This window comes from Electrophorus electricus, chromosome 12, assembly GCF_041902795.1.
Source record: "Electrophorus electricus isolate QZ-2024a chromosome 12, ASM4190279v1, whole genome shotgun sequence".
Lineage (NCBI taxonomy): Eukaryota > Metazoa > Chordata > Actinopteri > Gymnotiformes > Gymnotidae > Electrophorus > Electrophorus electricus.
In genome coordinates this window covers 11327363-11353443 of record NC_137508.1, presented here as the reverse complement: position 1 = coordinate 11353443, position 26081 = coordinate 11327363, and the positions used below count along the sequence as shown (strand labels likewise).

Sequence of the window (26081 nt, the reverse complement as noted above, 5' to 3'; positions counted from 1 at the left end):
ATACAGAGCTTGGAATGAAGTGGCAGCCAGCAGGTGCCATACTGACCACCATATGAGACTCATTATTCAGACTAAGGCTATGTGTGGAAAAGTACTTAAATCTGTGGCTTTTTTCCTTTACCTGGTGGGGGGAAAGCCTATGCTAATTTCTGAAATGGTTTTACTGGTAATTTCCAAACTCTTTCAAATTTAATTTGATTTGTTTCTCTTTAGTTTCTTTTTGAAAATATTTTGTTTGGAATTATAATGCTAGACCATTGACAAACAAAAATTAAATGAATAGATGAATGAATGAATTGATGAAGTCAAATGATTAATCAGTTCACACAGCAAAATGTTGTTAGCAGAGGCACCCACGTTGGCTCAGTCTAAATGAGACAGGGAGTTTTTCCATCATCACCCTTCCTGTGTGTGAAGATCCAGTTACAGCCCAGCAACTCTTCTGAAGGGCCTTCTCTTAGGAAGTAATACCTCCTCGCCATGCCCTCCCTGACCCACGGGATTCCTCCGGAGGTCTGGCCCAAAACTCAAACTCAAAGATTCTCTGACCTGCGCTTGGACAACGCAGCAGAACATTAATGGTGCTGACAGGCCTGAAGCTGTCTATAATGTCCAGTGAGGGCTGGGAGACAGTTAGAAGCTGACATCAGGGGGAGGGGAGAGTGAATGAATGAAGGAAGTACACTGTAAACTGAAAATGACACTTTGTTGTAGAGAGATCGAACAATGCAGACTGCTCGGCTTGAGAATCAAACCCTTTCAGCAGTTGAACAAAACGTGGTATTAAACAGGGGGATTGTAAAATACAAAAGAAAACTTTAATTTATTTTCACTTTTGGCACAATTGATCATTTCTTTCAAGATTCTTTGGTCCATTTTCTAAATAAATAAATAAATTCACCAACACAAGGTAAGACACACTAGGAAAACCTGAGGAGGGCATACAGAGCCTTAAGGAGCAGCAGGTCTCTATCCTCCCACCTGAGCATTGCAGCAGCTGGGGAGGTTTCCATAGTAACATAAGGCCTGATGGCATCATGAAATTAGGCCTGCCCTCTGTAGGGGGAGGGGAACTTTGGCTGAACATAGTGAGTGCTGCCTGACTTGTCACACTGGCACATTCACCCAGGGTATAGAGAGGGAAAAGGCCTCTTTATTCACATATCACCTTAGAGAACGTACTGGAAAAAAGAACTCCTTTAAGATTTAAAACAAAGAAAAACACAGCTTCCAGTTTTAAAGAAGACAGACTAGAAAATGTTTTAAAGCAATGAATGAGACGTACATTTCTGAGGAATTAAATAAAAAGAAAAGATAAATCAGCCTGATTGAACCAATGACTACAATAGTTTACTGTAATTTCAACTTGGTGTCTTTTGTTCAGAATAGTTCCTTCAACATCATGAAGCTGCTTTATCATGACAGGCATGCCATATATGCAGCATGTGGGTTGCATTCCATTTTAACAGCCTCCCCCACCTTCCTAAAACGCACGCCCGAGTTTGAGATAACTCAAAACGTAACAAGTCATAAGACATGAGAGCTACATTCTCATCTTAGTTTGAGCATGGTGGGTATCATACGAAAGAATCAGTCATAAAAACAATGTGAAATGTTACAGACAGCATGGTGTTTTAATCACTAAATATGAAAAATATAAGCAAACAAGACACAAAAAAGAAAACAATCTACAAAAGAGAGTCATACATTAAGTCACGCTGAACTATGACCAAATAGGACAGCAGACATTCTACTTTACAATAATTTCCTGCATTCAACAAAAAACCCGGCTGCCTACAGGAAGACACCAAAAGAACCCAGTATGTAGGACACCAATATTTCTTGGTCTGTTACTGTGCCAGCAGCATCTCCTTCTCATATATGATGTTGGAGATTCCATAGAAACAGTTAGATGGAAGATGATTTTTGTATAAATTCAAACATTTTTTTTGTATCTTTCAAAATGCTGAACATCAGTCATTGTAATATTCATTTCAAATGTTTTACTCAGACAATCAAATGAATGAGGGAAAAACTAAACAAAGAAACAAAAAACAAACAAACAAGAAAAACAACAATAAAATAGTAAAACAACAGCATATACACTCACCACCCTCTATATCAGAAACACCTTGCATCTATACCTACTGGTTACTTTATTAGGTACACAAATCTTACAGGTACATTTTATAGGTGTATAATTACAAACTGTAATCTGGGTATAATTATAATTTGTTGTCATGCACATATTTTTCTGCCACCCTCCACCCCATTCATCACTAGATAGTTCCAGACCAGAGGACCATTGCTGAGCGGATATTATGACAGTGAACAATTCTCTATGCAATTTGACTGTGATGTTGGAGTGGCATCAGTGAGGAGACCGCTATGCTACTAGGAGCATCCGGCAGAGCCCAAAAGGGGGTCATGTAGTCAGAAACTGACCAGTGATGACTAGCCTAAAGTATGCATATGAACAGATGGGCTATATCCTCTGAATGTACACTTACAAGGTATGCCAAATAAATAAGTTTCTTAAAAAAAATAAAAATAAATAAAGTGGGTGGTAAGACTAGAGGTACCAACATAAATCCCTATTGTATTGTGGTGCACTGGAACCCAATGAATGAAACCCAATGCAGAAATTAAAGTTACCTCCCCAAAACACACACACACCTGCTCTAGTTAGTGGTGACCCAGGCCAACCTGTAGCACACATACTGTCTCACAAAAAAAACACACAACACATTTCCACTGCTACAACCAGATGCTTAAGCCTGCTAAACCAGTCACCAGCACACCCGTCAACAATTCCAGTCTCAGCCAGCAGAATGCTCTTTTGAAGCAAGTTACACAAAGGTCCCTTCAAGAACTAAACTCTCAGATGTAAAAGAAGTGTTCAATAATATACACAGAGAAAAACACTCAGCATTGCATCTGCATATACCGACACCTCCAATAAGTGTGTAATGTCAAACCACATCTTTCTAAAATTGGTACACTAATCTGAGACACTCTCTCTCTCTCACACACACACACACACATCCAGAAATGACACAAAACCTTCAGTTTCCACTCATAAAAGCAGCACTCTCAAAAATGTTTTCCATGGATGACCACACACTGTAAAACTGCTACTCATGAAGTAACAAGCCTTTGCAGACAGATGACAAACAGACTTGGCCAAGAAGAGAAGTTTAGTCTTGAAATACATATAGTAAATATAGTAAGCATCCGTAAGACCCAAGCATGGCTAGCACTGGTAAGGTAAGCCTAGTGTTAGGGGTTAACGGCTGTGGTACTTGACTAGATGTAGCATTGAATTTTCAGAGCAAGTTTTACAAAGGAATAGTAAAGTGAGAGGGGAACTCATGACATCACATGGTGGGTCCCAGAGGAATGTTGCAGGGGACTTGCAGTGCAGTTGCAGTGGACAACTGGGGAGTATCATGGATGACTTGTCCTAGGCCTCCCCAGCTGCTGTCAGAAGAGGTCATTCCCCTGTAACCTGGACCAGCTGGTGAACAATCCACATAGTGCACAGCGTTTTGTTTTTCCACACAATGCCCGGAGAAGCTTTAATGTACTAATGCTCCTACTTCTTCTTTGCTGTGACATTCTTGCAAACCCAGTTCATGCCATCCTAAATGGGCAGAAAAAATGCAAGTCAGTATTTCTAGAGAAATAAAAAGGAGTCCAAGTGGTCAACACAAGAAAACAGCATACTGATGGAAAACAAACTGCTCAAACTGCCAAAGAAGTACTGCTGTCTATATAAAGAAAAGAACACCTAGTCTTACACAAAGTCCAGAGGGTCTGTATGGTAAAGCTCACCTGGACTCCCTCTCCCGTAAGAGCAGAGCAGGACTGGATCTGCCATATGCGGTCTCGGATGGTGTGCAGGTTTAGGCCCTCGGCGATCTCCGAGGCAGGAGCTGCAGTGAGCAGGTCCTGCTTGTTGGCAAAGACGAGAACAGGGACGCCACTAAGTTTCTCTTCATCCAGCAACTCAGCCAGCTCCTGTGAAGAAAACCACACAATCACTTCCTTCTAGCAGGATTTGTGAATCTTGTTTTTACTGGTTTGTACACTGCATTATTAATGTTTTCTAGTACCCAAGTACCCATTGTCTTTCTACAAACTGGGAGAACTTTCACTAGCAAGAGTGCCAGTGCTAGATTTACTAATTTTATAATTTTTTCCCCCAAACCTACACTGTATATACACTGTGATTTTTCCATTCTGGTAAAAGGACTACTAAAAGTAAAGTCATCGTATAGATATGAAAGGGCTTAAAGGATTTTCTGCAAATGGGTAGTGTCATGGGTAGGGTCACAAACTCACCTGCCCTGTTTCTTCAAACCTCTTTCGATCTGCACTGTCTATGACGTAAATCTGGGGAAAGGAAACTTTTCTTTTAAGAAATTGGTCAGAAATACAAAACAAGGGCAAATGCAAATATCACAATGAACTTTCTAAGCAGGTCAGCACATCATAGAGAACTGATTAAAATGCTCATCTTCATTATAGATACTAGCACAAGGGCAAACTGAAATAAAAACTACTCAGGTTTTACTGCTCCCTACCTCCATTGACTACAAGAACATCAAAAGCAGATGTCTGGAAACACTTACAAGTATATCAGTGTTTTCAAAGTAGTTTCTCCAGTATGGTCTGATCTTCCTCTGCCCACCTATATCCCACACATTCAGCTTGAATCCCTGTGACTGGACACTCTTAATATTGAAGCCCTGCCAAAAATGAAAGAAGCATAATTGCAGGGGTAAAATTTACACCCATATAGCAGTAGAAGGGACAAATCTGACCGCATTTATTACATGCAGTATATAAGGAAACTGGTACCAGTAAAGCACATGTCACTTTCCCTGGATTTTCTTTTAAACAAAAAATTACAACTTTTAACATATACCTTGTAAACTCTAGAAATGAACTGGTATCTAAGGAACTCAATGTTACATCAATTTGATAACAGAAATTCATTTTGATATTAATACACGTATTTAGGTAATGCATTGACTGATTCTCAGTTTCACTACTGCACTTCTGTGCACTGCACAGTTCTGTACTTTCTCTTCTCAAATACATCTGACTTAGCTCATAAATGTTTTTTAATTACCTAATTAGTAAAGTCAAGAGAGTCAGAGAAACCACAAATATATGCACGGTATTGATAAAGCTTGTTTTAATTTGCACATGCACGACCTTGCAGTAGTACCCTTCTTAAAGGTTGTGCGTGTGTACCTGTGTAGGAGTGATAGGACTGATATCCACAGAGGCGTGTGCATGTGTAACTGTGTAGGAGTGATACAAATTATGTCCTCGGGGATGTGTGCATGGGTACCTGTGTGGGAGTGATATGACTAATGTCCTCAGAAGCTAGTTGCTTGAGTAGTGTTGTCTTTCCTCCATTGTCAAGACCCAAAAGCAGGATGCGCACCTCTTGGTCAGGGGCACTCTTCAGTTTTCGAAGGATTGATAACAAACCCTGGAACCCAAAGACTTAATCAAAGCACTCTCTCATAACAAGGTGAACAAGGGAAAATATCATTATGGGAAATAAATGACAAAACAACTTAAAATTATCAAAAGTACTTAAACCTCTAAGGGGCTGACCTAACTTTGGACATGTAAACACTGGCTGAAAGCTGTAAAGTTTTCCTTGACTGAAAGCTGTTCTCTCTTTCAGTCAAGACCCCAAGGCTGATTTCCATAGCCAGATTTTTTTTGCCTGCATCTGCTTGCATGTGCATCTGACCTACAGCCATTAAACAGCTGAGAACAAGGGGGTACTCTAGGGCATTACAGGTTTTGACAGATTAAGATGTGATTGGGAAAATGAATAAATGAGCATTAAGTAGGGGAAAAACAGATGAGGGAGAATAATCAGAATCTCAATTATAAGTTTAACATTCTCCTGGACTGAACCAGAATTGGTTTTCAGATCACATAAAACACATTTGACTTCATTCCAGCTGAGTGAAATGGCTACAGTATGGTTTTCAAAAACTACTGAAGGATACAATATTTCATAATTAGAAATGAGGTGTTTTTCACAATAGACTATCGTTTTACAAACATCAAATAAAACTGAGAATATGAAAGCCTTCATCATTTGCTGATGAGCTGTACCAGGTGTAACATTATGCCGTAACAAACACGTGATTATAATATAATATAATGAGTTAATAGACTCAAATGGCTAGCTAGCTACGTGTTTTTGTTTGCTTGTTTAATCGGATCCTAAGCGATAGCTAGTTCACTAGTTAAAGTCTGATCAGTTCCTAACTTGTAGTTAGAAACAGCTGTACGAGCTAAAAAAAAATATTCACTTATTTTCAAACCTGATTTAGGATAGCGTGAAGAGACTTGAAAACATATTCAAATACTCATATAGCTATAGCTAGCGAGTATCCAACAAGTAACGGGACAATGCACAGTTAACAACAAATATTAGTTGGGTATAGATAGTCTTATTTAGAGATTTGTCTTATTTCGAGGATGCATACAATCTTATCTTCCCAGCTATAGCTAGCTAGCTAATCCGTTAGCTAGCTAGCGACATCAATTTTCGTGTTGGCTCTAAAAGACAAAAATATCATTCCTTACTTTCCTATAAAGTATCTGGCAGTAAATACCGATATGACCAATACAGACTGTCTCTATTCTGCTTAAAAATAAATCAATCACCAGGTGAACTACAAACCATGTTTGATATTCTTTCTCCTACGGAGACGCCGAGGAAGGTTTCTAGGGGAGGCAAGTGACGTCACGACCTGGCAAAAGGTCGCAATAGGCGAGACAACGTATATATAGTTTTTCCCCTTCTCAGTTTTGCCGGTGAACTACCACTGCAACAAATGTACTGATGGAATGGGCACCAGTGTTGACTGAAAAATATTTTTAGTTACTTTTTTTCATTAACAACAGAATGTCACGCATAGGTTGCTTTGGTTTTTAATTTCTATCTGTAGGTATATAAGCAGTCCTCATTTCCAAATTATGATAGTGCTTGAATGCTTGCTGAATATAAATGATGTACTGACATAAGAAAGTCTGTCAAAATGTTTGTCCTTTTAAACTATATTATTTATACATTTACTGTTAATCACCAAAACATAAAAAGGTACCACCTAAAATCCAAAGACAGCTGTAACATTTGTGACATTTATGTGATGAATACAGAGAATACTCACAATTCTCATTAAGGAACCCAAGTTTCACTATAGTGAGAACTTGTAAACTCTGTCCAGTGGTTGAGCAAAGCATGGCAAAAGTAATATTTCGCTACAGATTTTTTAACCAAGACATGATTTATTAATAAAATCTATACATGTACAAAACAAATATTTTAGTTTTAAGTATCAACCCTACCACTGAAATGGCCTATTACAGACCCCCCTCCCCAATACATTTAAAAGGACTCTTTTTTAAAAGCCATGCATGTACCACTGCTGGTAACCTACCTTCAGGTAAACACAGAGTGGCTATCTGCGAAAGTACAGTAAGTACAACTTTCCTTTATAATCCTCAGAGTAATATCAATAATTACAAAAATGGCCACATGTCTAGAATGTACAAGGGTGGTCATTTCCCATCTCCACTGATGACTAGTAGTGATCCAGTAATATATCCAGTATTACTGAACCTTTAACTTAGCAGTCCCTCAGAATGTTTTTATTAATTTATTTAAACAACACATTCCAACTACACAGTGAAGTAAAGAAATCCATTCATCAAAATGCAACATACTGGAGTGACACTTTTATCCAAAGCAACTTTCCACAAAGGACAACCAAGAAATGCCTTTTGTATACTGAAGGTTTACAATAATTTTCACTTTTTGATTTAAAAACAAAAACAAAGGATGTACAACTGGTTATTTAACATTTTGGAATTTACTTAACTGTTAAAAAATACTTTCCCCCCCACGAGAAACCACAAAAGTCAAAAGTACCTGGAGCTTGACATGAGTCATGACCCTCCACCCAGTACTTGTCAAAGTTGTCAAAAATATCCAAGATTCAAATTTCAGTTCAGTTCTATAAAACCCATTGAAATCTTCACAAAAGGTTGATTACAGTTTTTGCTTCTTTTTGGCTGGCTTAATTGAGGGCATTTCCTCCTCTGAGTCTTCTTCATCAGACATTTCAGACTCATCATTTTCTGAAGCTGTGAAAAATTTGAGAAATTACATTGTTATTTGTTCATGCAAAAATAATGCTTGTCTATTTTATAATAATTGGCACTGGTTTAAAGCACATTTACTAAACAACGACAATGGTTTAAAGCAAGCAGCATTTCAATCATGTTGTTTAAAGATGTCAAAAAGAAAAGAGGTAGTGTTTCTTTTTCGTTCCTCTCACCAACTAAATGCAATCCGCTAACAGTCACTGGTCCACTTCCAGATTTCAGGCGAAGTGTCACAGGTGCCATCAACTCAAATTCCCCCAGGCTTACCTGAAACAGAAAACAAGACCATGAAACTCCACCAGTATTCCATATGTTTAAGGACTTTGGTACCATAATAACAGGGAAAGAATCTGTGAAAATGTTCAGTTTTTAAGTTAATCTCTTTTAACTACATTGAGCTTGTGAAGAAGCCACACTGCTGGATTAACAATTCCTGACCAAAGGTTTAGTTTGAACCGTATTTGTGTACTGCTCGTAACTTGCAAAGCTGACCGATATACCAAGTGCCCACAATACATTGGAGAAATCCTTATGAATTACAAAATTATTAATTTACTCATACTTAAACATTTACTGCCTTACTCTGCAGGCTTTTGTGGAATTGTGTTACAATAAGCAAAAGTAAGATAACAATTAACCAAGCAGTAGGCAAAACAATAATGTCCTGAAGGTTACCTTGGAGACAACCTTGGATTTGCACCTAGCTATCGAGTAATCTTGTGTAAATAAATATAAATATTAAATGTAACATTACCATAGGAAGACAGGATATGTGAAGATTCGCTACAGGCACGGATATTTTCTTTCCTTGGTGGTTCATAGCGGTCACCTCCACCACATTGTTCTCCTCCTTAGCTCCATTGCCGAGGCAGATCTACAGGTTAGGTGGGGGTGACACTTAAGTACAAATCTACTTTTTAAATTTGGATATAGCAGTCTTCCTCTTATTCTGAGATCAAAAACACAAGCCAAGTTCTACGCACTGTTCGGAGTTCAAGAAAATGCTCCAAATCCTCTTCTTCATCCCCTTGAAAGGTAAAGAAGGGCACTTCGGAGGACAACTCACAGCCTTTATGATTTCAAGAAAAGAATACGCTATCATTGTATTGTAGCTAGAGGAAATGCATCTGTGTATTCTTACAGCTCCTTCGATTAGTGAACTATAGCGATAGATTACAGGCAACTTAACTTTAACCAACTGTTGCTAACTAGCCATTGCTAATAAAGATATTTGCAAACATTTTATATACGAGTTTATTTTTTGTTAGTTCTAACGAATGTAATTTAGCCCCAGCTGCGTTTATAAGTGCCGCAGCAGTACACGTGTGTTAGCTACCAAGCTAACATTTAAGAAATGCATATATGAAAACTCGGCTTACTAAAAACGTAGCTTTCCAGTCGTGAACAAGCACCTGTTTCGCCCTCTGAAGTTTCGTCTTCTAAAAACGACATAATTGTCAAAATCTAAAATAAAATTGTTGAATTGAGCCTTAATTATGCACAATACAGACAAGGTCTTCCAAACATGACGAGTACACTCATCTCGTCGCAGGAGTCATGACATCATCAACACGAAACTTGATTTTAAAGTTAGCTATAGTTATTTTTTGTTCATACATTTGGCTTGTTCTGGTATTGGTCATGTGTATAATTTACATGTCCCACTGAAATCATTAAAAAATGTTTTTTTTCTTTTTTGGTCATGTCCTTTGTATGATTCTGAACCCCCCTTTTTTTTTTCTTATTGTAGTTGTTAGATCTACAGACTTAAGTGTCAAGGATAACTCATTTGTTAGCTGGAAATGTTTTTCAGTGCTTAGACCTAATTAATCTATCATTTTTAATCAGCACCCAGGCCAATGGTGGCTAGATGTGTGTACACACCACAACAGAAAAAATATTGCTTTTATCCCCTTTACCTGTTTCCATAAAAATACATACAATGCCCTAATATTTCTAACGGGGAAGATGTTGACAACATCCAAAGGGAGTTCCTACAAAATAAGCAAACAATCCATCTATCTACGTTTGACAATTCTGCCTTTCCCTACTGCAGAAAAAGATACTGTTATAAATTGATCAAATTTTCAATGCTTCGGTTTTATGCATTCACAATTTTAAGATCTATATATTTTTTCTTAGACATGGTATGCATGATTCATGTCAAAAAAAGGTTTATTGCCCAAGTGGAGAAATATGGGCCCGTTTCCCAGATATGGATGAATTAGTCTGGACTAAATTACAGTATCCATGGTGAATCACCACTGGAAATTAATTCTAGTCTAATTTTAGATTTAATCTGGGTCTGGAACTGAACCTTGATCCAACATAGTTCTAATCCTTAAAATGGCCTACTTATTATCTGAAACAGAGATATTAGCAACCTCCTATTTAGATCTGAAACCATTGGCCATTGTCAGAATAGTTTAGGTTATACCTAAACCACACACCAGAGTGCCGTTTTATAAAAGTGCAACATAAAAGAGTATAATGTGCAACATTCAGGGACAGGCTTACTATAGTGGAATTCATCCTACACCAATACATATATTTTCATATCTAAATGTGTGAATGATCACAAGCAGATCTAAGGTGGCATCAGTACAGAAGCAGGCAATGGTGAGGTAGCGGCTTACCTGCCCTGATAAGTTGTTACTCGACTACTAGCGCTTGCTGGCAACTGCTTGATGGTAAAATGATCTTTGAACTTCAACTGAAAATTCTTAAAACACTCCATTGGTAAATGACTCAGTATTTATAATCATACAAACAAAAGTCTCTATTTAGCATACTTTATTGTAATTAACCATCTTAGATACAAACCTTACAGAAAATGTAACATTACATACATAATCATAATATACAACCCAAAATATTGAAATGTTGCCAACCCAACTTTGTGAATGTTTATACCCTAAAAATTTAAACTTTTTTTTTTTTTTTTCCTTTATAACTTGTATGTGAACTTGACTTTCAGAACCAACAAACAAAACAGTATTGGCCAAACTCAGAAGCCTTTCTCCTCATTCTAGTGGTTACCTGAGACATCTTTTGTGCCCATTTACTAAACTTGGATATGCCAGTGAGTGCCTAGATTCAGTGCCAAAAGCTAGGTTTAGGCATTAGGCTGAAAGGCTCAAATCAAAGTTTTTCTTTTTTCTTTTCTTTTCTTTTCTACTGGAACTGCATTTAGACAGGCTATGTACTTATGAGTTACTAGATATATGGAGTAATCACTACTTAGATCTTTAAAACAAACAAAAGCAAATATGCATTAGGTAACCCATTTAAAAAATAAAAATAAAAATAAAAATTCTCGTCTATCTAAACGAAGACTGAGACCATTTTCTAGCCAAAATGTTGCTTGACTGATACCTTAAGCTTTGACTTTCACCACCTCACTTGCATTTCTATGCAATGCTATTGCCTGGACATGTACCAACAAAATGAAACCACCCATCTCATTTCAGGGAACAACTAACACGTGTCAAATACAACTGCGTGAAGACATTTCCTCTAGCCAATTTGTTGTTAGTGAAGCCTTTTCCCAATAAATTTCACTGAATGACTGAACTGTTAGCTGAACTCAAAACTGGTGATTATTAATCATATAATTAATGTAACTTAACACACAAATGTAGAGATTTATTTAATCAAATGCTTCTTTCAAAATGTTGATATAAGGTTGAATAGGCACAACCTTAGACCATTCAATATGTGGGAACAGATCGTCCTTGTGGGAGGGAGGGGTGCAGCTTCATGGGACAGGACTTCTGCAATACACCACTGTGGAAGGCAACAGCCCAAAAGTCATTGCTGTACAAAACACGAATGTATCATCAAGATACACATGCTATGCTACAAGTTTGTGTGTAGTAAAAAAAAAAAAAGAAAGAAAAAAAAAGAAAGAAAGAAGGAATTAAAAAAATGTATATATTAGAGAGAGAGAGAGGCTCCACTGTTGGTTCCATTATCTCCCCCCCGGTCCCACCAGTATGAATTTTTTTAGATGAATAAATTCAGAGTCACTTCCTTTATAAACACTGCTTCACCATATCTAAAGTTAGTTGCTTTGTTCACTTTAACGCTTCAGTTTGTGATGGACAACTGCAATATGTAAGACACTGTAAAGCAGCAACTAAATCTGCTTTAGATTATTGCTGAGGAGAGAGTAAATTATGGCAGATGATAGCGAATGTTTGGAAACTAATTTCCTCTTCTCTCACTCTGATCTTTTGTGGTGGGCCTGGTGTACTCTCACCAGAACCTGCGCTGTACTGAATGCATGCCAGCTGCCGACGAGCCACACCTGACTGGTGTAAAAGACTAAATGACACCTGGCCACCTCAAGCAGTCTCGTCAGACCAGACGAGAGTCAACAAGGCAACACATGCAGTCACACATACTCTCAAAACCTCGCACCACCTCTGAATTGCAAAGTATAGTAACTATGAGAAGTACCTTAAATTAAGCAAGTGCACTGTTTGAAGAAAAGCTACAATGACAGCCTGCAATGGGTGGAACAATTACAAATGTGCCACTAAATTTTACAATAACAGGAAGTGAGCCACTCTGAACCTTCTATGCAGACCACTGTAGATTTGTACAAGACCTTCCAAGGTTAACAGTTTAAATGGTTAAATGGTTCCTTTTCACAAGGTCCTTCCCATGATGATGACATCTTTTGGAAAGCCCTCCATTTTGGCCACTTCAAAGCAGCCAAGTTTGCTATAAAAGTCCAACATCCGTTTGTCCATCTGCCGGACCTCACAGAAGGCACCAAGGGAGCCTGACAGAGGGAAGTGTAGAGAAGGTACCATCAGTAAAATGAAAGCAGTGAAATAGGTCACTACAGCTTTTAACTTTCTATAACTAACAGTTGTGAGGCCGTCTCCCTTTCCTTACAGTTACATTTGAAATGCAAGAACCTCAAACACTTTCTTCCCTAAGCCAGATACAAACACACAGATAGATCTAAAGAAGAACCGAACCTCAGCATTATTTTACTAGTTCAATGTTCAACCCCACCCTTTTCAACAAAGGAACATTATTTTCAGAGTGAGGCTGCATCCAAGTTCATGGTGACTACAGACAACACCCCGAGAAACAACATCCAAACCCTTCTTAAATGTACAACTGAGACAAAGATATTAAATGTTTACCATTGGCTTTCAACGATGACAGGAGACAGCCCATCATGCTTTTAGCTACGCTTGGGTCAGTGACTTTAGCATGAATGTCCACCTTTATGAGGGAGGGGAAATTACTGAGGAATGACTCTGGTAAACCTTCCTCCTCCTCATGGAAGCTTAGCATCATTTTCTGTAGGCAAAAAAAAAAAAAAGAAGAAATAAAACAAATCTGGTTCAAGTGTTCTGCATTAAGGAAAGCTGGTTAAATGAGAGAAAAGCAGGTCTTGCCTCGGCCTCAGAGAGGTCCTTCTCTGAGTCAGGTTTGCTATACTTTTCCTGCATGAATGGAATCCAGCTCATCTTGCATTTCTTCACAAAAGGCTTAACATCCACAGTGCCCAAGGCATAGCCACAGATCCCCTCCTCGTCCTCCAGGACAAAGCCGTAGTCTGGGCTGAGGGTCAGAAATCCTCCTACCAACCTGCACGAGACACAGCAACTGTATGCAAGCCACCAAACAACCTACACAAAGTATATAACAAAATCTATACATAGTAAATAACTGTACAGACGGTCAGTCCTGTATTTTGTAACATGTTAAATGTCAACCTTATGCTTTATACAATACCAAATCCAAATATCAACAGGAGCAATAAATAAATAATTGGTTGTACCTGTCTCCAATTAGGTCTGGCTCCTGCTCAGAGACAGGAATTCCATCACATCCCTCTGTGTATATTTCCTTGCAGATCTTATAGACAGCAGACTGGGAATTCATGCATGCATTTGCACACACACAAATAAACCACAGAGTAAGAGAGGGAGAAAAAAGGGAGTGTATGAGAGGTCCCGATGGTTCTAACTCTAGACCATTTGCAGCCCTCTGAAGGCCAACAGGTGGACTAGACTGCTTGTTCAGCAGAATTGCGCAGTAGAGCTGCAAACTCAAAAGCACTGATTAAACTGGGACACTTCAGCTGGGAATACTAGCAACTTTAACAACTTTAACACCTTCAGAGGTAATCTGTCCACAGAGTATGTTAAAAGTTTTCTGTAGGCATGACTCACCAATTTAAGACCTTAAGAGAAACTGAAACATGGTGCTTTAGTAATGTTTAATTCTGTGTGATCATTCAACACGAATCTGCTCTTACAACAAAAGCACTCTGACTGCTACATAAACAGTCACTTACAAAGCAGCACTATGTTACTGGCATTGAATCAAGTAACAAAGAGCTGAAAACATCAAAGTTTCATAGTAAAGTACCTAAACTCAGATTTTGCAGAGGTTTCCATTTAAAATGTGCTTTTAAAAAAGGTGAGAGAAAAAGAATAACATCTGCTCAATAATTACCTCATCTTTAGGAAAGTAGGGCCTTATCGAATAGATCTTGGAGGTCGGCATTGAGGGTGGTGGCTGGTAGAAAAGATCGTTTGCCCCATCTATTGGCAACAGTCGCTGTGGAGACCAACACAGAAACGTTCAGCAGTCGCCCAATGTGGGGATTCATGACTGAGCAGCTCTTCATACACACTGACACTTATGAGTTCCTCTGCCCTTGCTGAACCAACCTGACACCCAAGAGCTCTACACTCAACCAAATGCTGGCATTATAGGAAAACCTTAACAAAAGGGGTTTTAATGGCTCTTCTGGCTGGCAGCATTCAGCAAGAGCAGGTAAACAGCATAAAAGTTAAAACCCTTTTTTTGTGCTTTTTTCCTCTTTTGTTTTCAAAAGAAACCATACAGAAGAGGCAAATATATGGCTGCAGGCTTGGTCTGAGAAAGGCTTAACTGGCTAAAGGAGATGCCCCTTTCCCACTGTAAGGCATCGCAAGTTTTCGCTGCGCACTTCCTGTAGAGAAAAGGAGTGATGCTGGCACACAGTGAGCAAAACTCCATGACCAAATAACAAAAGTTGAATGATCATTTATTCTTGGCATTTAATTATGCTTATGTATAACATATGCAATTTAATCTGAACTGAAAGAACTCATTTGTTCATGGAGCTTTCAGCAGGCGAGCTCGCAGGCGCACACGTGAGCGCTGCAGTGCAAAGGCGTGCGCAGGGGATAATTTTGCGCTTCCTGCAAAGGAATAAGGTGTCATGAAAATAAACCCTATCCAAGCTGCGCAGTCGCATGCGCCTGGGGAAAAGCAGCATCTCTTTTGGGCAGTTGCTGAAAGAAACTCTAATTTAGGCTGAGTCAGTATGCACCATCTTCCAAACACTGGTTTTGACATGTCATGTGACCCATTTCATCGTGCACTTCTGCATGAACATAAGCTGATAAAGTATAAGTTGTCAAACCCATTAACTATTTGCTGAAGCAATCAGCTCACCTTAAACAGACCAACCCTTAGCATTATGCAACCACACCAGAGGCAACATTTTAAAAGCAGAAACTTCATTTTAACATTTTGCTGTGAATTCAATATTGGATACCTGGAACTCTCCTGCTAGACCGCCCCTAAAGGCCCAGGGCTCTTGGTCTCCACTTAAGAACTGTGCTGAGGACTGACTACGACACCCTGTTGAGATCAGATCCAAGCGGAGAATGTTATGTGAGGGGCTTTCAGCCAAAATGAGGAAGAAGGGGGTATAGGGTAGTGGTGTCCATTTCCAATTCAATCGATTGAAAAAATAAATGCTTCTATACACTAAAGTTATAGAATATCTCAATTAGAACAAAAGAAAAATGCTTTAAAGCTAGGTCGTCTGGGCTTAATCAGCTAAAGCTTAGATTTACACAGGGCAATCTTGGATGTGAACAGAACATGCAAGACCAAATTACTGGGATCAAAGGGATCAGGGCCTGGGCTCTAGGACAGTCCCTAAAATTACTGGCTTTTGCAGAATTACAGAAGTCTTTGATTTAAGATCTAATACTAATCTTTCACCATTTGGCAAACATTGCTTATTTACATAATGCTAGAATAAATGTTGAAAATTATGCAGTTTCTAATAAACTGTTCCTCTTGAATTAATGGCAGTCTATTTAGAAATTTTGTTGGTTCGACATCACCGACTTGCTGGTAATTAAGCTTCAGCTGTTGAAGCCCCTTTGAGTTCAACACCTCATCTGAAGTCACATTTACATCTATCTGCCTTGTCACATGACTAATGAGCACAGTTCATCAGCCCAAGAGATTTAGATAGCGAGCCCAGGATATTATACAGGGCAGATGAGAGCCCTTCTTTGAGCAAGAAACGCCTACTGGTGGAGTAAACCCCCTTTTCAGGTGAGTATTTTGCATTAGATTTAACTTTCACTCAACACTTGTATAGTTAGCCAAAATGAGAATGTTCAGTAACCACGCATGTTGCAGAGATAAACAAACATAAAATTGTATTTAAAAAAAAATATCTCGATCTTAAACAACGCCGGAAGGAACTCAAAGTCATGTAACAAGACAAATGCAGCGCAGAGACAGGAGTCAAAGTACTCTCATTTACACTGGATTTCATATGGGATACCTAAGCGAACATCCTGTGATGAAATGGCAAGACACAGCACACATGTGCACCATCTGAGGGGAATTCACAAACTGCTCTTCATTATGCACATCATAACTAGAAAACAGCATCTTTGGAATACTACTTTAAAAAGAGATAAGGCCAGTGAAAGCAAAGACTCAATATGACTCCCATAAGGTGGTGCTTCATGGCTGGTCGGAACCATCTCAGTTAGGCCTACTGATAGAAACAAAAACCACGTTAGAGCTGCCAGAGAAAAAAATCTGTGGGTTAACACTTATTCCTTCAACTATCGCTGCGCAAATGTGACTTCATCCAAAATCCTTCCTTTCCAAACATATTACTTAATCTTGAAAAATGTAACTATTCAGAAAAAAGAAAGATGGGGGAAAAAAACCAAAAAAACAAAAAAACAAAAAAAACAACAACCCTGAAAACTAAACCCCCAAAAGAAAACTGATAACGCCAGCACTGTGCATACATCGGCCACTGTCGATCCAATAGCAGCAGAAACTTGTGCTGAGGATTCTTCCATCTGTACATAATGAAGGGAGAAGACAATAGAAGAGCTCGTTAGTAAGTGGTTGCAGCACAACAGCAGTGAGGCGCTGACTGACTGCCATCTGCAATGCTTTGGACCAAGGACCAGAGGAACTGGACAAATTTAGCTGTGCCACCTTTGCCTGGCTGTGCTGACACAGAGGCTTACAGGCAACTAAAAGGGGCACACTCTCAAGAGGTCTCCTAGATATCTCAGAGAAACACAGCTTCTTCTTTGCAAGAGGCTGCTTTTATTCAGAAAGACAATGTTATTTTGTAGTAAATATGTCAAAAGTGTGTTTTATTCTAACCTGTATTACCCCCTCACCACCACCACTTAATTGTATGCCAAAACTGAGATGGCTTGACCAGCTTAGGTTGCTGCCTGCTGTGTTGCTTTTTCATATAGCTGGACAGAAACCTGTGAATGAAATGTGGTTACTAAGGTAACCCAGGCCATGCTGGTGCTATAATTACTCAATCAACTTCCAACACATACCCATTTAAGAACAGAATACAGTACTCTAACCATACAACAATAATCCCCAGATGTCATATTGATAAAAATGCATATGATAATTCCTACTAAGCAATATGTTTCTGCACAGAATCTTAAGTACTTTAAAAGTGAAGACATTTAATAAATTGGATGACTAGATAAAGCAATACTGGATGAGGCTTCATTTATTTTCTAATAGAATGTAAGCTTTGTTCATATAGTGTAAGCGTTGTTCAAACTCCCATGAAAATCTCTACACAAAGCATTACTTATGTGTATGGGGACACTCTGATATAGTACACATTCAGTGAGGGGTACTGTCCCAGCCCAAACCAGTACAGTTAGAGTAACGCATCCATTCAGGTTTTGTGTGGAGTAACATATTGTGTTCAATTGCAGATACACTAGAAGGACCATTTAGAGTCAAAATAATCCCACCAGCGACTGGTAACAGTTTGCAATGGATTGCAGGTATAATTAGGTAAAGTCTTTCATAACGCACCAGAATAGCCTTATACAGCCGCCTCGCTTTCCAAGCTCGCATGCGCGGCGCGCTAGAGCGTAAGGGATCAACTTTCCATCACGATCAGGCCCTTGATCGAGAGAGATGGCAGCAGGTGTTGCTGAGTTAACGCACAATGATACTGGACACACAGCAAGCAGCAGGAACCACACTGGCAACTTAAACCAAGGTCTTACAATCATAACATATTCCTTGCGTTTATTCAGGTACTCCCATTGAGGTTCACCTGTTTGTCACTACTTTATCATACTGGCAAAGAGGTGGTGAACAGTCGAGCAATGGAGACAGCATTCAGTCATTTAGCATTCAGGAGGAGAATAGTATTTATGCAAACAATAGTAAAACAAATAAAGAAGTACGTGACTGCATAAACCTGTCATAGTCTTTGTAAACAGCCTCCCACAACAAAGAGATGCGCAAACTTGCATAATGTGAGAAAACAGAATGAATATATTCCTGTCCTATGAAAAGGCGTAAAGCAAGAAGTGATGGGGTAAATTATCAAGTCTAAAAATATGCGTTGCCATCTGTTTGAAGAACGCAGGGTAGGGGCAGAATTCCTACAGATGTTGCTATAACACTTGGTAAGATACATGAGATGCTTGACATAACGCTCTGAATAAACGGCTGTAAGTGTATTTTATCTTGTTGGGAAAGGACTGCTTCACTATGGGCATTATACCATGCTATTTTAGGATTTACCTAAGTGTGCATTTAATATTTAATGGGTGGTACAGACAAAAATGGAAAAAACAAAAAGCAAAACAAAACAAACAAACAAACAAAAAACAACAAAAATTCTGAAAAGCAACACTGAGTACCAAAGGCATACGTACCTAACCACAGGACAAATGATTTCACCATAGAGATGATACTCTTTATATCCCAGATATAGGGATACAGGTCATACAGAATGGTCCTGTTGGCCGAATTGGAGAGCCTGGTGAACATCTGCATGACGGAGCAACACATCTCCTCAAAATTCTCAGCTCTGGAGTGCCATTCAGCCACCTGACAGACACACAAAACCCTCAAATCAATACAAATAAAACGTTTCTTATACGGCAGCAGAAATAGCAAACGAAGCAGCGAGTAGATAATCCCCATTTCTTGCTTTATAAGCACCACCAAGTGGTGCTGAGAGAAACTGCATTTCCTCCATTTTGTTGCACCACAGCCACTTTTTTCCTTTGGCAGTTTCATTTAATTTCACATGCCCTCCTTGATGATCCCTCACACTTCTATAACGCATTTATAAAAGCCGTTACATTAGTCCAGTTTGATACTTTAGCTAAAATTAATGCTGTGAGATGTGCCCACGTGACAAACAACTTAAACTATTGACCTTAGAAATACATTTTTCAGAATGAACTATGACAATTTGCAATTTGTTTGGCCAAAATGGCAGAAAATTAGAATTGTTTTAATACTAGCTGAAATTACTGTTTTAATAAAAATAAATTAAGTTGATTCTGCTACATTTTGTTTACGTCAAATAAGTTCCGTTAAAAATGTCCCCGTTCGCACTACAGAGTAGTGCAATTTAGTAACACAGACATAACATCAATATGATCAGCAACAGTTCATAAGTGACAGTTAATAAATGACATTGCATATCACACCTTTTATTTAGTCTATTCATATTAACACATGTTTTATTTATATGCTTACTTGTATTTCAGTTATAGTTTGTTTATGGTCAATGAATAAAATGTTTTACAGCAAAGGAGACATCCTTTCCATAATATTCCAAAAAAAATGGGTGAAAATGTATTGCAAGATTATCTGTCGTAAAGCTGTATAATGATATGCACTGTATCCCTGAATATGCCAATACATGTCTATATATTATAAAGTGCTAATATATTAGAAGTATTGTATTATGTTAAATAAACCAATGAACAAAGGCTTTGACATTAACAGAGTGGCTTGGACTATACCACTGACCTTCTCTGGGTCTTTGCATTTGGAGTTTACACTGACGATGCTGCTGTTGGCCCTGAGCCAGTTGAACTCTTTGAGCATTTGAACTGCCTTGGGGCCGTGTTCATACGGCAAGTAGAAGAGCTCCGCCAGCAGAGTCAAGTCCTCCAGAGTGAGCGCTTCAGCTATGTACAGTGGCTTTTCATTGGGTCCTGGAACATACACCTCTTTATTTAGCTCATCAGTCTGCATGGGTGCCACATCACTGCCTGAATCTTCCTGAAGGGACATCTCTGGAGACTTTGACTCTGTTAAGCTTTCCTTATCTGTGTCCATGGGTTTGAGGTCCTCAGTCATTGTTGCTTTTACGATTTTTGTGAGGATCTGGTTGACATTCTTCGCATCCTCCACCTCATCTTGTTTTTCCAGCACCATCTCCATGGGCTCCTCATCTGAGTCCTTCTTCTCCACCTCCACCACCTCCTCGTCCTCCTCTTTGGGAAGTGCATGCGTCTCCTCGCTAAGAGGAGCAGCTGGGCTCATGATGGGCTGCTGGAAGACTGTGGTAACCGTGGTGGAGGAGCCCAGAGATGGAGCAGACAGTAAGGGAACATCAACAGAGGAACTCTTCACTCCACTATGAGCTATCTGACGACCTGCCAAAATAAGAACACTTGAGTAACAATCTGGTTGCATATGATAAATAATAGCTACTACACATAGTAGATACTGTATTGACAACTTCTTGGACAAAAAAGCGATTACTGTTGTATTGATGAGGGACTCCAAACTCAGTGAGCCACTCAGTAAGAGCCAACTTGAGGGCGATCTGTGGACTGTAGAGGATGTCTGTCTCCAGTTCCTCATCGCTACCCTCATTCTCTAGCTTTATCTGAATGGACACTGTGCTGTCTTCACTATCCGCTGAGAAAAACATGTTAAAAACAGAAGCATTTTTCCCCCATTTAGCAGCAAAATCAGTGCATATGCAAATATGAAAATTTAAAGTAACAATTTATTAAATTATGACAAAAAATAATGGGCCGAAAATAAAAAGGATAAAAGAGATAAAATTATATATCTTCTTACTCATGACAACGTCTTTTCTCACTCCATTCATGTTTGATTTGTACCATGTAGCTAGTGTGTGAATGGCCACAAAGTTTGACTCAAATTCACAGTTGGGGTTTGTGAGGACTCCTTTTAGACGAGGGATGAGTTCCGTGGACCTGCCTTTGTAGGGACCCAGGAACAGTCGCTTCTGATCATAGTCATTAGCATGAATATTATCCCAGATAACTGGAGGCCTCCTGAGAATCTTTGTTACCTCTTCAATAGATTCTACTGTAATATCTTTAGAAACTACTTTTGGACCTAAAGGGAAAAAAAAAAAAAAAAAAAAATCACACTCACAATACAGACCATAAGGAAACATTATGTCGAAGTATTCGGACATAGACACAGTGCTCACTGAAGGAACCTTACCTGTCCACAGAATTTCAATACCAGGAAGCAGCTTTTCGCCAATGGTACGAAGGTAAGGTGACTGGGCCACGCTGGGGTAACAAAATGTTCCACAGTACTCTGAAAAGAGCGGGTTAATGTTCATCAAACAACACATTACAACAGAGCCTCATTTACAGAATAAGAATATAATAACTCCTTCGTGTTACCTGTGGGGCAAAACAAAAAGGTTTCAGGTTCACCCAAATACTGGAAGATCTCATTAGTAATAGACACTTGAGCATGTGCAAATGAGCTGAAAACCTCTTTGTCAGCTGGACACATGTTGTGATCAATGTCATCAAATAGTAAAGCAAAGGACTTGCACCCAAAATGAGACACCTGCAATTGAAAATAACATGTCACAGACATATAAAAGTAATTCTGCACTATAACAATTATGGGAAGATTTCAGACATGTAGCAGAGTTGCATTTTTACTTGATCTAGCTTCCTTTTCAGTGTAGAGACCTCCTTCTGATTTGAGAATGTTATATCCAGTCCAGGGGAGATAGCATAAATGAACTCAATTCCTTGCTCTTTTGCAGCACTTATCAATGTCATAAGTTGTTCTTTAAAAGGAAAGAAAGTAAAATTACAACCACCTTATAATTATATTCAGCAGCATGAAACCTATCCTTTAAGACACATAACTGGTTTACACTTTATAGCCTGACAATAGTTTTTCACCTGCTTCTTCAACTGAGTACATCTCTCTCCAAAACATTCTATGTTTGTAGTCATCTTTTGGTGCATACAGATATGTGTTCAGTCCCCATTTGTGTTGCCTAGAAAATCACAAATCAAGAATAAGAAAAATACAAACATGATCAGGTACATCAATGTCATTAACATAAAATTCTAGTGTAGTAAGCAAAATAATATTCAATAAGGTACCTCCGAAAAAGCTCTTTCCTTTGTTCCATTGTCCATGGTCGGCCGTAAAAGCCTGTAATAAACAAACAAATAAATTAAACAGACCAGAATATAACGCTCAATATAAATTAATATAAATGCTCAATACAAATGATAAACTAAAACACTAAAGGAAGAAAGGGCCATTCGATAAAACTTGTTAAAGTGGCAATGTACACTCTTGTGCAATCAAGACATAAGTGATATAGACCTGGTGAAAGCACGCCCCAAAAAATGATTTTCAATTGCTAATGACATGACTATTAACAGTGATGATTTCGGGCATTGAGGTTTGTAATGTTGTAGCACTTTGGTGAGCTTCTCTGTGAAATGATCTTTTATGGGTGATTTTCTTGAAGATAGTTGCAGTACTACCTCTTCACAGGCAGGAAACAGAATTTACAAAAGACTGAAATCGCTGTTATGCAACCATGTTAACGTGAGACCTACAACAGAGACGTGGATATAGGGGTTGTGCCAAGTGCTTTAGCACTGGCACACAATAATTGTACCACACCTGAATGTGAAGTAGTGAGCTTTTAAGTATTCACTGATACTGGATTCTGTTGTTGCAGCCATGCCCTTTCTTCTGCTACTATGATGTCAATATTTATAGCTTTTGGACTGAAATTAAGTAGATAGATTCTTGAAGAAAGCTGAAATGACAAAGTCATGTATGCCAGTCACTTTGTGCTTGGCTACATGAAAGACAGGACCTCTTGTTTTTAATGTTCCTCCTTGAACTTTGTGAATTATGCAAGCCCACAACTTCCAACTGAGTAAAGTTAATGTAAAATGCTCCAGCCTATCATTTTATAACTGTGCTACTTACTATAATATTGTGCAATCTGTGCCCAGGATAATTGGGACTCAGATATAATAGGGATATTTCAAGCCATTTTTTGATATCTGTGAAGACACTGGGACCCGAACACTGAAATATCAGTGTAATCTTAAAAAATAGTTTAGAGTCAGCAGAAATTGGTCCCACGAGATGAATTCCAGAAGAATAACAGCATTGTGGATGTACAACCCGAATGATTACTGTGCACTTCAGGTGGGGCGGTGAATACTGTAACCTTTAAAAATAATACCTACTTGTATTCTTCATGTGAGAAAATTGTCTAACCTACATTCACAAAATAGCTAATTTGAAAATTGTGGAAGATACTGGAAACACAATAAATATCACAATATAAACGATGTGTGCAATTGTCACAAAAAACTCACCCTCAACAACACCGCTGATGAATTTTCTTCGGCCTGTTCTCTCAACCACAATATTGTGCTGGTCAACAGAACCCTGCACATCCACACCACCAGCGTCCGTTCCTTCGGGGCTAAGGTCACTTTCTGGCTGAGACGATTCGACTATTTTGTCTTTCTGAACCATTTTTAGACGTTATTTTCAAAACTTTCCAATTGTACTTTAATTAAGGCAATTAACCCAATGTTAAATATTTCTGTGTCGCGCGAAAAAGCTAACTTGACTAGCTCGACAGCTAGCTATTGCATTAGCCAGTTAGTTTAACAGGCCATCACGAATTGCAGGCAACGGTTTTAAACCTTAGCTGGATATCGGTTGTAGCTATTTAGCTAGCCAGCTATGGCAAACTGGCCTCCTTTAAAGAGGGCCGTTTTAATAATGCGACATAAAATTATTTTAATACCTATAATGTCAAGGACAATGACTCGAGTCACCCGAATATTTTATGCAACTAGTGTTAGATAACCCAACTAAACTATTCTATAACGTCAAGCCTGTCAAAGCGGCTAGCTAGCCAAACGAAATTAGCATTAACTGGGCTCTTTTCTCCAGCAGATGCACTTGTCGGTTTTCCTTTGAAAGCAGCAAATTTGGTTGCACTAACACATTCCTGTGCGGAACCCAACTCGTTTACAGAATATCACGCGTTAATCACAAATGACTGCTGCAACCTAGCTATAACGTTTCACGTCGCGTTCATGAACATATAGCTACTAATTTTTCTCTTCCTGTTTACACTTACTGCGCAGACTCACAGAACCGGTTTAAACCAGTCTCGACCGGTTTGAAAGCGTAAAAAAAACAAATCTTTAGTAAAGACTACTTAAAAGCTGCGGGAATTCACGCTCAGTGCATATGCTAAGAAGTCCGAGAATGTACGATTTCATTAAATCTGCACTGTTGTTTATATTACATTTTTAGACAGAAATTGTTTTCTAAAGAAATTGCTTTATTTTTAATTACATAATATACTCATAGAGTTGATCATTTTCTCACACCGGATATCACGTGTGAATGATGTCTTCCCTATTTAATATCTCTGCGCTATTACGTTTATTTAAAGGTCTCCATCAGGATATTTGGATAAAATTGGCAAAGCTCATAATTATAGAAAACATGGTACAGTGGCCTTATTTGTAAGTCCTACTTATAAAAAATATGTTGTGCTTTTTTTAAACGTACCCTGGGTTTCCAAAATTCACCTCGACAATCATGGTCCACGGTGTACCATAAATAAATATGAAGATTACAATCACCCCGATACACACCGCAAACCGGTGGACATTTGCCTTAAAGCTGGTGTTATATCACTGCAGAATTCGCCGGTTAGCACACCCTCATCAGCTTATAGCTACATGTATCCATAGAGAGTATCCTGACTGGCTGTATAACTGTGCGGTAAGGCACCATGGGACTCTTGGACCTTGAAAGAGTAGTGAGAACTGATCACCTCAAAGGCAGCGAAGTCCCGTTATCAGTTATGAAGCCTCACAAAATCGGACTGCATGCACCTTCTAATGATGTGTTCACGAGGCTGTATTCTAGTAGGCAGTACCACAGCATCCAGGTCTAGCAGACTTGGTAAGTTTCTATCTAGAGCCTATCACTCAAACAGCTGTAGGTCGTTCCCTAATCCCCACTGTAACTTTGGTACTGCCAGCTACTCAGTCTTGTTCCCAGTATTTACGCTTCTACACTGTAGCTACATTACTGTCAGTGCTACAATACCCATCACCTTATGGAATTTGTTTACACATTGTTATTGATGCCATGGTCCTGCATTTATTTTTTATTCATATTATAGTGGTCATATTTAATTGTATATAGCAATATATCTGAAATTCTGTATATATAGTAATATGTACAGAGCCCATCATTCTTGTGTAGCACAGCCATAGACAAATTACAGAAAATCCCCTCACCAAAGCATTTCAATATATGACTTCACTGAATATTTTGTGCATATGATAAACTGTGAGTTATGGTCAGTTATAATCTAATCTTATTTCTCCAAGTAGGTTCCTTGAGAACTACCCAACATCTAGGCACAAGACATATATTAATAGACATAGTATAGACTGATAGGAAAA

General features: G+C 38.7%; 3 protein-coding genes across 4 annotated transcripts; all 3 read right to left on the bottom strand.

The window, feature by feature from the left end:
* Positions 1-1608: 1608 nt before the first annotated feature.
* Positions 1609-6856, bottom strand: arl3a (ADP ribosylation factor like GTPase 3a). The gene is made up of 6 exons (XM_027023618.3): positions 6725-6856; positions 5363-5506; positions 4635-4751; positions 4345-4395; positions 3835-4020; positions 1609-3643 (listed from the first exon to the last, which is right to left on the bottom strand). Exons 1-6 carry the CDS (start codon positions 6725-6727, stop codon positions 3596-3598), a joined length of 549 nt encoding a protein of 182 aa, XP_026879419.1. The 5' UTR covers positions 6728-6856; the 3' UTR covers positions 1609-3595.
* Positions 6857-7688: 832 nt separating this feature from the next.
* npm3 (nucleophosmin/nucleoplasmin, 3) lies at positions 7689-9765 on the bottom strand. The gene is made up of 5 exons (XM_027023597.3): positions 9591-9765; positions 9195-9280; positions 8966-9085; positions 8385-8478; positions 7689-8190 (listed from the first exon to the last, which is right to left on the bottom strand). Exons 1-5 carry the CDS (start codon positions 9661-9663, stop codon positions 8096-8098), a joined length of 468 nt encoding a protein of 155 aa, XP_026879398.1. The 5' UTR covers positions 9664-9765; the 3' UTR covers positions 7689-8095.
* A 1224-nt stretch (positions 9766-10989) lies between these two features.
* On the bottom strand, positions 10990-24744 carry oga (O-GlcNAcase). 2 transcript variants are annotated; one of them, XM_081724717.1, is made up of 17 exons: positions 23955-24744; positions 22707-22758; positions 22500-22597; positions 22251-22381; positions 21981-22152; positions 21793-21891; positions 21397-21681; positions 21073-21231; positions 20332-20963; positions 19221-19395; positions 17304-17357; positions 15791-15876; positions 14698-14802; positions 14018-14109; positions 13632-13824; positions 13374-13533; positions 10990-13000 (listed from the first exon to the last, which is right to left on the bottom strand). In XM_081724717.1, the coding sequence occupies exons 1-17, from the start codon at positions 24115-24117 to the stop codon at positions 12864-12866; spliced, it is 2793 nt and encodes a 930-aa protein (XP_081580843.1). In that variant the 5' UTR covers positions 24118-24744; the 3' UTR covers positions 10990-12863. The 2 variants fall into 2 exon arrangements, with proteins under 2 accessions (XP_081580843.1, XP_026879381.2); XM_027023580.3 differs by lacking the exon at positions 17304-17357.
* Positions 24745-26081: the final 1337 nt, after the last annotated feature.

What these genes read in the sequence shown, in the direction of transcription:
- arl3a (XM_027023618.3), bottom strand. An exon ending in TTGAAAACACTGATATACTT is followed by an intron (nt 4,396 to 4,634) that starts GTAAGTGTTTCC and finishes TCCTTTCCCCAG; the next exon opens with ATTTACGTCATAGACAGTGC. An exon ending in GGTTTGAAGAAACAGGGCAG is followed by an intron (nt 4,021 to 4,344) that starts GTGAGTTTGTGA and finishes TTTTCTTCACAG; the next exon opens with GAGCTGGCTGAGTTGCTGGA.
- npm3 (XM_027023597.3), bottom strand. Translation starts at nt 9,663, where the DNA reads ATGTCGTTTTTAGAAGACGAAACTTCAGAGGGCGAAACAGGTGCTTGT. An exon ending in ATTTTCTTGAACTCCGAACA is followed by an intron (nt 9,086 to 9,194) that starts GTGCGTAGAACT and finishes CCTAACCTGTAG; the next exon opens with ATCTGCCTCGGCAATGGAGC. An exon ending in TAGCGGATTGCATTTAGTTG is followed by an intron (nt 8,191 to 8,384) that starts GTGAGAGGAACG and finishes AATTTTTCACAG; the next exon opens with CTTCAGAAAATGATGAGTCT.
- oga (XM_081724717.1), bottom strand. Translation starts at nt 24,117, where the DNA reads ATGGTTCAGAAAGACAAAATAGTCGAATCGTCTCAGCCAGAAAGTGAC. An exon ending in GTACTCAGTTGAAGAAGCAG is followed by an intron (nt 22,382 to 22,499) that starts GTGAAAAACTAT and finishes TTCCTTTTAAAG; the next exon opens with AACAACTTATGACATTGATA. An exon ending in AGGACCTCTCTGAGGCCGAG is followed by an intron (nt 13,534 to 13,631) that starts GCAAGACCTGCT and finishes TTTTGCCTACAG; the next exon opens with AAAATGATGCTAAGCTTCCA.